The following is a 12996-nucleotide window of genomic DNA, read 5'->3' on the forward strand; positions in this document are numbered from 1 at the left end:
CCAACTACACTATGTAACATGTAATACGATTTTTTCTACGCTTCGTTATCAACATAACGAAAAGTTGAAATTCACAGATTTTCGGGTTTCTCTTTCTTTAAAGACAAAAAGGGAACATTATATTTCAAATCAATAGTGCATGTCATCTAGAATTCTACAAATTGATGACAAAGAACCTAGAAAGAACCTAGATTTGTGAAATTATGTGAATACCACTATGCAGCTATGTAAAGAGGCAGCTACATAAATACTACTGTGACGGAAACAAAAGCAAAGCTTCCGAGGTGTAGCTACCCTTTTCGACATTCTTGCTGTGAGGTCTACTCTTTTTCAACGAAAAACGAAATTTCGATCGAAATTTCGCATGTTTCTTACCACAATTACATTTTATTGCGAAATTTCGTTCGAACGAAACTAGTTTGACATTTAGTTTTTCCTTACCTTACTCCTTGAACTTCCTTTCCTTCATTTTTTCCATCCTCTAAGCCTTATTCTAATTCATGAAACGTCCGAACGAAAATTTGATTTTGACAGATTATTCTTCGGTATTATAATGTCAAATTGACATAAGTAAAAGTTCTACCTTTTGATTTTCATAAACGTGATTTTTTTTTAAATTCTGTACTGCAACACTAACAAAGAAAGTAACAAACAATTTCAAAAGTTATTGTATATCATATTGTACATTTCTATTTGAAGTGTACCTATTGCAAAAAAATAATGCCCTCATCACCTTTAAAAGAAAAGCGTCATGGAATCGAGAAGATGAACTCCAAGCTGAAAGAAGATTGCCCCTAAATCAGCTGCTTTTTCAGCTCAAGGCTCTACATGCCGGCCGAAGAGCAATAGAACTGTTAGTGGAAATTTTGGAAAACATATAGAAGATAAAGTTCTACCTAAGAAAATAAAGATTATAAACGACTGGAATAAATGATATTGTGTAGGTGTTTTTTGATATCAACTACGGTAAATTACTGCTTTTACTTTGACTTAAAATTAATACAATTATTTGTAAATTTTACACTGCGCGTCGTCTGCGCGTGTAAAATATATACGTTTTGCACGAGAAATATACATTCCAATGCTGTACTTGATAGTCATAAAAATAATACCAACTGTAGGTCAATGAACTACATAAAAAAAATTGTGTAATGAAATCAAAAAACTTCTAATTAAGAATAAAAAAGTTATCATTTAATTTCGTTTGTGGAGTCTTTAAACTCCTGAAATGTTGTCATTTCCCCTCACTAGGGAAACCCTGTGTCGCGGGTGCCATGGACACACACATGGATAACCACAAATTACACCCAAACTCACGAGAGGTATAAATATAGGCCATGCAAATACTTCTCCCGGCCCGGGAATCGAACCCGGGGACCTCTGCGTGGCAGTCCGGTATGGTAACCGTTCCGCCACGAAGGCAGATATTGCCTTATTACAATAAGGGTGCGTATTTTAAATTACGTACGTTATGCCATTACAATAGCGGGGTACGAAATGGCGAAGAACAAACCCAATTAACAAACCCACGTTTATTTACACATTTGACAAACAACTGAAATAATTTACAAAGAGTCCACTACAATTTAATTACAAGTTATTCTAAAGCTATAAGTACACAGTAGGTGGAATCAATCAATGAATTAAGATATGGTATACTTCGCAGCTGAAGCAATTTAGTTATCATGGGTATTCTTCTAGAAGTTTACATCAAATCCAAACTGAAACAAAAAAATAATTCTGTTTTAATTCATAAGAAACACATTTAAAGCTAAGTACAGTAAATATGATTAAAAATGAATAAAAATCAACTGTTAATGAAAATTATTTTACGGATATATTTTCGGATCTAAATCACGTATTTGTGTATAAAATGAAAAAACAATATACTATATATATATTGTTTTTTGTTCAAACAGGTAACAGGAGAAAATAAGGCATTAATAACTTTTATAACTTTAGGTATGAAAGGGTCCGAAACGTTTCTTTGTTTAAAAAAACAAATTAATTATTAATACAAAGATCGAATACGAAGAAAAGGTTTGAGTCCTATCAGATTGAAGGAATTTCTCTTTGTAATAATAATTATAACAAACTAGTGGGGTAATTTTATAAAAAAATTAATGAGCATTATGAGATTAAAACATTATAATATTCATTACAATACGCGATTTAGACATGAAAAAATAGTTTCATTTCTGAACAAATAAAAATGTTTATAATTCATCTTCCGTAAACTTAAAAGTCCCACAAATGACTGAAGAAGACAATATTATTGTTTCCATTCTTTTATATAGGTATTGTATTACATATAAATATAAAATTAAATTAATCTCACTTTAGGCGCGTTCTCTACCAAGCAGTCAAAAGCATGTTTCGCTCTATCGCAGCTCTTCATAGCCGCCTCATTCAAATCCATGGCATTCACTGTAAACGGATTAACATATAATAAAACATATTTAGAACTGTACCCACTGAATAAACTAATGATCAGATGTAGGTACGGGGAAGCTCGAGGGTACAGGTGGCTTAGGTCCACATTTCTATGGCATTAAAGACTTTCAAGTGACAATATCTAATAAAGTATAATTGGCGAAATATTATTTGCACCGATTCGTATTGTCGCTTCATCTTTAAGAGTACAATAAGACAATTTTTTTTAAACATTTGCACTTCATTCTATACTTGTGAATCTTTATGCAAAAATAACTTGTTGAATAGGAAGAAAAGAGTCATCAGTCGGTATTTTAAGACTTACCTATTAAAAAAACATCAACCTGTTGTGTAAGGAAATAACTCGAAACTAGAATTCAGAAAAAGCATATAGCGCACCGATGCCTGGTAGGTACTATGGAGCAAGGTCGTTAAATCCATGTTTGTTTTAAGTAAAAGAAGTTTTAATGGTTTCATTACCCTATTGTAATAGAAAGAATAAGCCGTTCCAAGAGACAACATTTATCGAAGCAAATAACATTTCTTCAATTATATACACTTCATTCATGACTTTAGGCTACAGTATCTACCGCTACAGGAGGGAGAGAGGCTCAGAGTTTCTCGGTATTTATGTGCGGAATATAATTTGAAATTTATCATGAGCTTTTCGGCGAAGGAAAACATCGTGACGAAACCTGCTCGTCGTAGCAGGTTTACAATCCTCGGGAAATGTGTGAAGTCCCCAACCCGCATAGCGTGACGGACTATGGCGTAAAGTCTCGCCTGAGAGAAGACTCGGCCCCAGAAGTGGGACATATAAATGGACTTATGATGATGGAAAAGAAAACTTCTCAAAGAGACCAAAAGATTATTCTTAAATCAGGAAAGATTTGATTTGATTATTATGTTTCACCTGTTGAACAAGTTTTGACGAACTCTTCAACTTTAGCTATATGTTCTTCACTGTCCTTGAAAATATGCATCGCATTCTCTTTAGCACCAGAAGATGACAACTTTCCCATATCATCCATCTAGAAAGTAATTACGATTGAAATTGGACGTAGTTAAGCAAATAGGATCCAATCTACAAAATTATCAAAAAATAAGTTATTTATGTACCAAATGGTTCCTAAAGTCGTAGCAGATCAGCAAAAAAATCCAATATACAAACATAAATAAATATCTCTGAAGTTACATGACATTATGAGTTTTGACAATAAAACGAGAGTGAGAAACACTTTTAAACTTCTTGAAACTGGACGTACATTGGATCCTTTTTATTTAACTACGGGAAATTATCGTGCTCTTTCTTCATCCTCTTGCTATTAGTTAGCGTTGGTGCAGAATACCTTTGGATCGTACTTACACGGACTAAATTACTTTTGAAGAATTACATTATAAACACGAGAATATCAGCTACGGTGTTTCACACTATCTACAATCATCACAATCAACCGTTTCGCATCTAATACTTGTGATTTCCCAGAGAAACCTAAACCCAAATAAGCCGTGGTACTCGTAGCCAAATGGTGTCACCAACCGCTTCTCAACTTCTGACCTCTGAATTTTTCGGAATGTATGAAGGAAAAATCCTGAGGAAACCTGCACACATCTACAAAACAATTTAATGATGTGTGTGTACTTCCGAATCCGCACCGGGCACCGGGGGAACCACTTTACAAGTACTCCAATGTGAAAGTGAAAGGAAGCCTATGCTCAGCATTGGGACTTATGTATAGGCTATCAATTATTATTATAATATTTTATAACCTAAAATCGAAATATTATATTTGAAGCTATTGAGATAAATATGCTACAGACTACTTAAAACCCTTAATGTTTAAAGCAATATACATCTGTAGGTGAGAGGTAAATAACTTTAAGTGCCAAATAGTCATTTTTACTACAGAACGTTTTAAAGAGAATGAACCCATCTATTTTTATTTATTTCACCTTAATAAAATATATTAAATAAAAAACAAACGACGATACGACTTAATGTCTTTTACCAACGCGTGATTTAGAGTATTCTAAAGCAATGCTTGTAAAAATATTTAAATTTCGAAATATGAACTTAACGTTTTTTACTTCTCACTAAAATTGAACTGGTAATTTCAACCCTTTTATTGAATAATTAAAATTTCACGTTGTCTCTCTGTAAGCAGTTTCATTTCTCATTGGCACAATAATATTCCATCAATGTGCTCCTTTAGAGTCGGTACTGCCTCAGCTTTTTTTCCTTTTTTCATTTTCTTTGGGTCGAGCGGCAGAGACACTGGCTTTATTTCAGATTTTTTTTTTTTAAACCGAAAAAAACAATTTGAAGAATGCATATCGTATACTATACGTATTCTATTAAGTTCAGTTTTAAAAAATTCTATTTAGTCAGTATTAAAAAAATCATTGGTGTATTTAAAGTACCTATTGAATACAGCGGTTTTATAGTAAAATTTCGAGGTGTGTTTTTTCTATCGTGAAAATTTTTAGAAATCGTGTTTTCACGCCGTACTCTAAACCGTGTGCTATCCTCAATTTTACAATATTTCTTTTCCAAAGTGATTGTGTCAACACTTTCACTGTTATGCGGAATCAACCAAAACCATTTGAGGTAGAATCAACTCTTAAGAACTAGTAAATTATAGTGCACAGTACCACCTATCTACTTACAAGTCCAAGTTTCTTAAACAAGCATTCGGCGAAACACTTAGCGTTTTCTCCATCAGGTAACATCTTTTTTCTCAAAGTATTTATGTCAGAAAAAGACAAAGGATGATCCTTAAGACATCCCATTCCAGTTGTAATGAACTTCGTTTGGATCAGAGATTTATGAGCATCGTTTAGCGCCTGGAGAGAAGATTTCATTATACCCTTTTTACGATTCTAAGTGACACGACGAACAAGTCGTGCGCCTGGTGGTATGCAACACACTGGTCAATAACAGTTGTAGTATCGCAAAAATCTGAGGGGCACTACCATGTTTCCCACACCAAATTTGACGCCCATTCGTTGAATCTGGCAAGCATGGCCAATGCCATGTACCAAGTGACGCGATCCGTTTTTTGAGCCTCAATCAAATTGTGTGGGATCCACCGAGAGCACAGCTTTTTCACACCAAAATGTTTGTGTAGTGTTGATTGTATTTGGCTCATGCCTATGCCTAAAGACGCCCGAATCTCATGGTATGTCACTATCTGTTTTGATCATACGGCGCACAGCATCGATGTTTTTGTTGTTCACAGCAGTGGACGGGCGACCATCACGAAATTCGTCATTGAAATTCACACGACCGCGTTTGAAATCTGGAAACCATCTATAAATAGTCGTCTTGCATGGTGCTTCATCGCCAAAAGCAGTTTGAAGCCGAGCGAAGCTCCGCTGAGCCGTTAAATGACACTTAAAGTCGTAGAAAATCATGCTACGAAAATTTTCACGAGTTAAATCCATGATGATGTAGACAACCAATTTCTAAAATGACGCCACAATGTAAAAACAAGTGACAATCAGATGAAACAAACTATTCTACAGCCAAAGAGTTCCGTTTTCAATTGTTATAATTACTTTTTAAAATTTGTTTATGTAAGTGGCCAGTTCCGGAAACTTATAGTGCACCCTATGTATAAACAAAACAAAATTATAAAAGCCTTAAAAAAACAAGTACACTTAAGATACTAAGAAAATATTGTTGGAATTAGAAATTATTATTCTTATATTAACAGGAGGGTAGGGGAAGTGTCTCAGCAGGTGCTGCTGTAGGTACAGGGCAGTCGCCGCGCTGGTTTTCAATAAAATTTAATCAGAACACCAATATATCTTGGGTACCATGCCATATATGTTGAATGATACTATATTTTCTCAAGTACCAAAAATTTGCATAGATAGTAATTTAAAAACATATACATATACTTAGAATAATAACGCATAGAATGATAGTTTCATATCAAACGAACTGTCACAAGTGAGGCAAAAATCAAATTCATGTAGTCTAGTTTTATTAGTAGGTTAATTTTCGGTTTTAGTGAATATTTAAATAAAAATACAAGTTGAAACGCGTTACTTCCTTGTGGAATGTGATGTTAGTATCTATTTTATGTTTGTCTGACGTATTTTTACACTCATTTACCGCACATTTCGTCATTTTTAGCTAAAATTCTTGATCTGTTCGCGGTGCAAGTTGACCTTGAGCACTGAAGGCCCGCCCGCTCGTGTAGGCCCATTGGGCGCGCTTCAATTTGCCTCACTTAGCGTGTGCGGACTAGGTTTCTATGCGTTATTATTCTAAGTACATATATATGAGAGAAAGTTTCATGTCGGTACGTGAGGGATACTTACCAAAATGTCCCTCACAACGAAGCCAATAAAGGCCAAACAAACAAATTCAAACTTTTTCATGGTACAAATACTTTTTCCACGTTGGTCTAAGTACAAACAATCAATTGCTATTGATCATTGTGCTATTTGTATTGCGTTTTATAGCTAATCCAGCGAACTTCACATTCATGATGAATTGACCATGATGGGTATTGATGAAATGACCTTCGATTAGTCCAGGAAATACGGTGTGAATTCCCATGCGGATTTTGCGTTGAAGGTGAGACGAATGATTGTCAATATTGTACTACAACTACATGTGTTTAGGCGTACAACAGGATTTGAACCTTAAGTAAATAAATAAATAAATAAAATGTTTCTTCACTTATGTATACACACATTAATAAATGTAACATCACTTATTACATTACGTTACATAACAATTAAATATCAGTATTTAAGTATTTATTTATTAGCGAACATGCAATAAAATTACATTACATGTGCCCTGTAAGGCGTAGCTAAGAATTAAAAATATACTTAGACATGCAAATTATTGAACCTAAAAATAATTAATAATTGAAAAATAAATTAAATAATAAAAGTATTAAATTCTCCTAAATAATGAAAAATCTTCATAAAGTAATGCAGTATCAATTAAACAATTAATCTATATAATTAATATTATTATAATTGTAGAGCTTAATATATAGAAATCAGAGTTCGTTGTCTTTAACAAAATCTTGTATTGCATATTAGCACATTTGTATCAGGAGGTTTTTCAATTTGTTAAAAAGAAAAAGTTCGGATGCATTCTGAATTGACACCTCCAGAAATTATTTTAGTTCTTAGACGAATCAAAATAAATTAATAAACACAATTAGTTATTATTGTCAATTTAATGTCAGCAATAATAAGAATAAAACATGCCAACGGATTTATATTACTTATTACTATAATGTGAGGTGAAAATCATATTTGTAGTGTAGTTTACATGTATAGGTAATTCAGTAGGACAACTGGACAGCATCAACGCCTCCTAATTACCGTCGAGGACCCTACCCCGTAGAACTCTTCAGCGCCCACTGGGGGCGGTAGGGACCACTTTGGGTAACTATACTCTAGAGATTTGAAACTCTTTGTAAATGACATACTTCATAATTCTAATTGAATGTGTTCTGCCAAACATATTCAAAATACATTACACATTTCAATGGACTGACGAGACATCGCCATTATCCATGGGAGTTTGGCAGTACCTCGCGCTTTGTGTCTCTCTCGCGCAAGTCGCACCTTATCATGCTATTCCTACAGGTCACTACATAGATTTTTCTCATCCAAATATCCAAAAGCTATACGAACCTAGGTGTAAAATTTATTTTTGTTTCACAGTTTAACACCTCGAAAATAACAATTTTTAAACTCACGTTCCCAATCTGCATTGAGCCCGCTTGAACTTATACAACTTTCAAGTTCAAGAACAGAACGGACGTGTTATCGGCCAGTAAAATATGGCGAATGTCTGCAACTGGAGCTCACCCTGACCTTCACAATCGAACCCGAGACCTTGTCAAGCGTCCACGGTATAAACCGTTGGGCCACCGAGGTCATCTACTATGGCTTCAAGAAAGGGATGAGGAGAAGTTTCTTATTTACCATTCCCCGTTTGGTTAGTATTTATTTAAACATTTGTGTGTGAATGTGAAGAACAATGATGAGCATGCTTTATCTGGGCTGTAGTAAGCACTGTTTATCCATGTGACTTTCACTTAGATTGAATCCTTTGAGAGAAATTCAAGTATCCAAGGTTCAAGATGTTGTTGCCTTGGGAAACGGATCCTATTTTTTTCACTGATTGTTAAAACAGAATGACCAACGAATACAATTTTGACATAGAACTAAGTGATGGTGTCAGTGAAGGCGATTAAGATTCTTAGTATAAGAGATTTGTGTAAGAGGATCAGCAACCAATAAAATAAAAGCGTACTTAGAGAATTCATCATCCATTTTTATATTTATTTTTACATAAACTACAAATACAGTTTACTATAGTATTGTAGCCCATCGGGTGCATTGTATTGTGCGCCTTGTCAAAACGGTATAGTGAGCCGCATTCTTACTGATTCTGAAAAATTAACAATACTATTTATTGGAAACGAAACTATTTTTTCCGACACAAATATTTGTTTTTTCAAACAAACCGAAAAAATATATACAGACATTTTATATACGCAAAGTTTCATTTTCAATGTGTAACAAACGAGAGAACCTAACAAGTGGATAAATAAAAGATTCATAAATGGGAAATATGAGTATTCTGTTTCTCTTAAGAAAAAAGAATTAAAATGTGACATTTCTACTTTAGTGTTAAAGATAATAGTGGAATAAAAATTTCACACCACGGAAAGAGACGCAGAAGCATATATGTACATATATTAAATTATTTAGATAATCAACAATTATATTAAACGAAAATGTGTGGCTATACATACTTTTTGCTTCCTGATGCAAATTACAAGATTATAAGCTCTTTCGCATCCCTTGTCCCCGTCACTCACTGCTTGGTCGTTTACTGCAAATTAAATATTGTCATCACTAACAACTAATTCGCTTAATTTTGTGTAAATAAATATAAAACGAGATTATGACAGCTACGTTGTGATGTGGGTAAAAACTAAGATTTAGACATCGACACGAAAGTTACACAATTATCGAATGTTACTTTGATAGATTTATTTATTTTGGTTACAAATTTATGTCATTTATTATTAGTTTATAATAATAAAAATAATACATTTATTTGCCATAATAATAATACAACATGCATAGTGTACAGTAAGTAAGTTATATGTTATAACATATAATTTATTATACAGTACGTTGTACCATTACAGGCATATACAGCATTTACGAAAAAAAATGTTAATTTAAAAAGAAAATAGGAACAAATATACTGTATAGAAAAAAAAAGAACAAATACTACTATCTAAAAAATTATTAAACAATATATGACAAAACCCCTGACACGTGACGTCTTAGGAGTTTAAAGCAGTTGTGACGTTCCGTTTAAACTTATTTAATGAGTCATGGAAGATGTCGAACTCGTCTGTAGTTCTCATGCTACGGTAAAGTGGAGAAAAATGGCCCATATTAATACGAAATACAGGAACCGAAAATATTTTTCGCACTGCGTAACGTGGAAGCCTTCTGGGTATCACCAAGTTAACTTGTGACCTTACAGAGGAAAGTTAGGTCGAAAACTTGTCTCCGAGTCTTTGATGTCTCTAACTTGAAATGTAACAGACGCTCGCCGTGGTCAGCTCTATGCGGGTATTGTCTATTTTTATATGCTAGAAAGCGAGTAATCACGTCCTTGATGTCGTAAGCTTTATAGCTAATTTTAGTATTTATGATTATAATACAAGCCGTGTTAGTTAGGCTAACCTAACCTTTTTTCTTGCGTGGGGAAATCCTCCGAGGATACCTCTCCGCCGCGGGGGCAGCGGGAGGTTATGCCGACTTCTACCGGCTAAAACCCCACTGTGGTCTTCTCGTGTGCTCTAGTGGGAAGGATCCGGCAGCGACTTTGCGCACCGGAATCACCCCAGCACCTAGGAGGAGCTACGTCCTCTCCCTCCTCTCCTCACGACGAAGCGGGGCACACCGCCCCGTCGTCCTCCTCGCGGCTGCCTAACTTACTGGCGAACGAAGCCCCCGCTCCGATCGCCCGCAGCCGCGAAGGTACGCCGCCGCCGAGCAGGATCGGCCCTCTCCCGATCACGCTAGGGAAGAAGGTGACCACCACCCTCTCCACGAACGCAGGGTCGAAGCTTGTCGTCAACGGAGGGACCCATGGCCGGAGCTTGCCCATAACCATTTTGTATGGCTAACCTAACCTAACCTGCCTTGATCTACCACCTCTCAAGCCAAGGCCGTGGGTTGGAATCCGAGCTCGCACCTCTGAATTTCTCGGAATTTATATATGAAATTTAATTTGAAATTTGCCATGGGCTTTTTGGTGAAGGACTGCACTATAACCCTCGGAAAACGTGTGAAGTCCCCAACCCACATTTAGGACCAGGTGGCGGACTATGAGAGGAGACCCGTGACCAGCAGTGGGGCGTATAACTGGATTGATGATAATAATAATAACGATTCTAATATTCGACGCGGATTTAAAAAATCCATAAGTTCATATTATTATAGTTCGTATCAATCCATAATACAACTTATGTAACGACTTGCTTACCAAAAGTTCAAGAATTAGAAAAAACATGTTACAAAGTTGACATTCCGTAACTTGACCAACTCTATCTAACATTCGTATATTCATGGAAATCTGAAATGGTTGCATTTGTATTAAATTTTGACTTCAATCTTCTTGTTAGCCAAATAACACCGCAATGTATCCCAAACGATACTTAGCAACGTTTAGTAAAGTATTGTTAACACGAATGTGAAACATCTTATAGATGAGACTCTCGTGAGATTTCCTGGTCTTAAAAGCTTGCAATAGAGCATTTGAGAAGTCATGTTTTTTATAAACGTTATGAAATATGATTACTTTAATTTGGAGACCAAATGTGAAAACAAAATGGAAATGTTTTGAAAAATACGGAAGTTATTGTCAGCATAAGTCTATACTCCACAAACTATTAAAACTTAGGTGGCTATGACAAGCAGATAGAAATTTAAAGCCAACTAACCCGCAAGACAAGTTTTTGATGCGGCTTCCATAATTTTTAAATCGTCTTCGTTTTTAACGACTTGCCTCAATACTTCAAGTGCTGTCTCCAAGTCAAATTTGCCTTCTTTATTTATCTGGAAATTCAAGTTTAACACGCTTCATTTTCTATACCGACAGAGGGATCAGTATTTAGTGCGATATTAATATTTCGAATTCCTATGCAAAAATTCAAAATGCCTTCAGTTGAAATTTCGTCAAGCAAATTTGTAACAGTGATATTAAGGGTTGCTTAATTCATTGTAATTATGACCCTTTTAAATATCGCACTTTTTACTGAACACCTTGCACATTCATTATACTTGATGACGTCTAGAAGCAGGCGCGGGCGTGTACTGCGCCCATTCCATACACCCAATCTCAAGCTATTTATTTAACATTGAAAGAAATTGTGATGTCTTCTGTGAAACCTTTGTGCAAGATATACTTTTAAGATAGTATTTAAATAATTACATTACAAACTAATTATCACAATTTATATAAATCTTGGCATTGAAATTGTAAGGCACACGTATGATTAAGACACTTAAATAACTTACCGTTCCCTCTTTCTTTAAAACGCAACTAACAAAACATTTGTCGATGCCTTCAAGTTTGCCATTAGTTACATGCAGTTTTTTAATTTCCTTCGCATCCAAATTTAGCTCCTTACCGCACTCTTCCATCCATCCATCCAAATGCGCCAAAAGCGCCTGTTCGGTTTCGTCAGTAACTTTGGCCTAAAAATTAAATTCACGACTTCAGTCCTAATCGCGTAACGATGAATGAAAATTGTGGGTAATCCTATTGAGAGGAACATGTTGAGAATTATAAAGAAAACAGGAATATCATTTTCCTGGTTCGTTACATTGGCCTGATCACAATATTTCCATGATTACTGGTTCCAACGTGGAAGGTCTATACAAATGATAAGTCACGCACTAGATACTTTTACACAAAATGACAGAAGAAACAGTTAATAAATTTGAAACTACAAATTTACAAGACTTACTCTAACATGACTGAGTGAAACAGTCAAAACAGCCAAACACACAACGAATTTGAACATTGTAGTTTTGCAAAAGGTTCCCTTCAAATTGAACTCCAAGGTACTAGGCACCGCGGTAATATGATCACGAAGAGAATCTTACATCCTTATATATATACGACTACGTTCAATATTGACTAATGCTTACTGAATAAAGAAGTCATTTTCGGTAATTACTTTGCACGGTAGATGAGTTTGTTCCTACATTTTATACGACTAAGTACAGGGTCATGTCATTATTATCAAGTAATAAGTAAATATGTATATAACACTTTGAGCCAATACATTTACGAATATAAAATAATAATTATAATAATGAGTAGGTAGCTAGGAATTGCCGGTTCTGGATTACCATAAACACCTAAGAAGTTTTTTTTTATAATACCAATTGACGGGACGAACAGTCATGCGCCTGGTGGTTAGCGACACGCCTATCCATGACAGCTGCAGTGCTTCTTAGAGCTTTTCATCCTAAAGATCTTAG

General features: G+C 35.0%; 2 protein-coding genes across 2 annotated transcripts; both read right to left on the minus strand.

Annotated features, from left to right (window-relative positions):
• Positions 1 to 1697: 1697 nt before the first annotated feature.
• Positions 1698 to 5295, minus strand: LOC113238319. The gene is made up of 4 exons (XM_026475157.1): positions 5101 to 5295; positions 3347 to 3464; positions 2339 to 2427; positions 1698 to 1721 (listed from the first exon to the last, which is right to left on the minus strand). The coding sequence occupies exons 1-4, from the start codon at positions 5293 to 5295 to the stop codon at positions 1698 to 1700; spliced, it is 426 nt and encodes a 141-aa protein (XP_026330942.1).
• Positions 5296 to 8728: 3433 nt separating this feature from the next.
• Positions 8729 to 12593, minus strand: LOC113238264 (general odorant-binding protein lush-like). The gene is made up of 5 exons (XM_026475076.1): positions 12477 to 12593; positions 12025 to 12204; positions 11448 to 11562; positions 9234 to 9313; positions 8729 to 8866 (listed from the first exon to the last, which is right to left on the minus strand). The coding sequence occupies exons 1-5, from the start codon at positions 12531 to 12533 to the stop codon at positions 8858 to 8860; spliced, it is 441 nt and encodes a 146-aa protein (XP_026330861.1). The 5' UTR covers positions 12534 to 12593; the 3' UTR covers positions 8729 to 8857.
• Positions 12594 to 12996: the final 403 nt, after the last annotated feature.

The sequence above is a fragment of the Hyposmocoma kahamanoa genome, unplaced genomic scaffold, assembly GCF_003589595.1.
Source record: "Hyposmocoma kahamanoa isolate Upper Pololo Valley unplaced genomic scaffold, ASM358959v1 95, whole genome shotgun sequence".
Classification (NCBI taxonomy): domain Eukaryota; kingdom Metazoa; phylum Arthropoda; class Insecta; order Lepidoptera; family Cosmopterigidae; genus Hyposmocoma; species Hyposmocoma kahamanoa.

Coding starts and splice junctions, on each gene's coding strand:
- LOC113238319 (XM_026475157.1), bottom strand. CDS start 5,295: ATGAAATCTTCTCTCCAGGCGCTAAACGATGCTCATAAATCTCTGATC. Junction 2,428..3,346: donor CGTCAAAACTTGTTCAACAG/GTGAAACATAAT, acceptor ATCCGTTTACAG/TGAATGCCATGGATTTGAAT. Junction 1,722..2,338: donor TGGTAGAGAACGCGCCTAAA/GTGAGATTAATT, acceptor TTTTTGTTTCAG/TTTGGATTTGATGTAAACTT.
- LOC113238264 (XM_026475076.1), bottom strand. CDS start 12,533: ATGTTCAAATTCGTTGTGTGTTTGGCTGTTTTGACTGTTTCACTCAGT. Junction 12,205..12,476: donor TTTCACTCAGTCATGTTAGA/GTAAGTCTTGTA, acceptor TTTAATTTTTAG/GCCAAAGTTACTGACGAAAC. Junction 11,563..12,024: donor TTTTAAAGAAAGAGGGAACG/GTAAGTTATTTA, acceptor TTGAATTTCCAG/ATAAATAAAGAAGGCAAATT.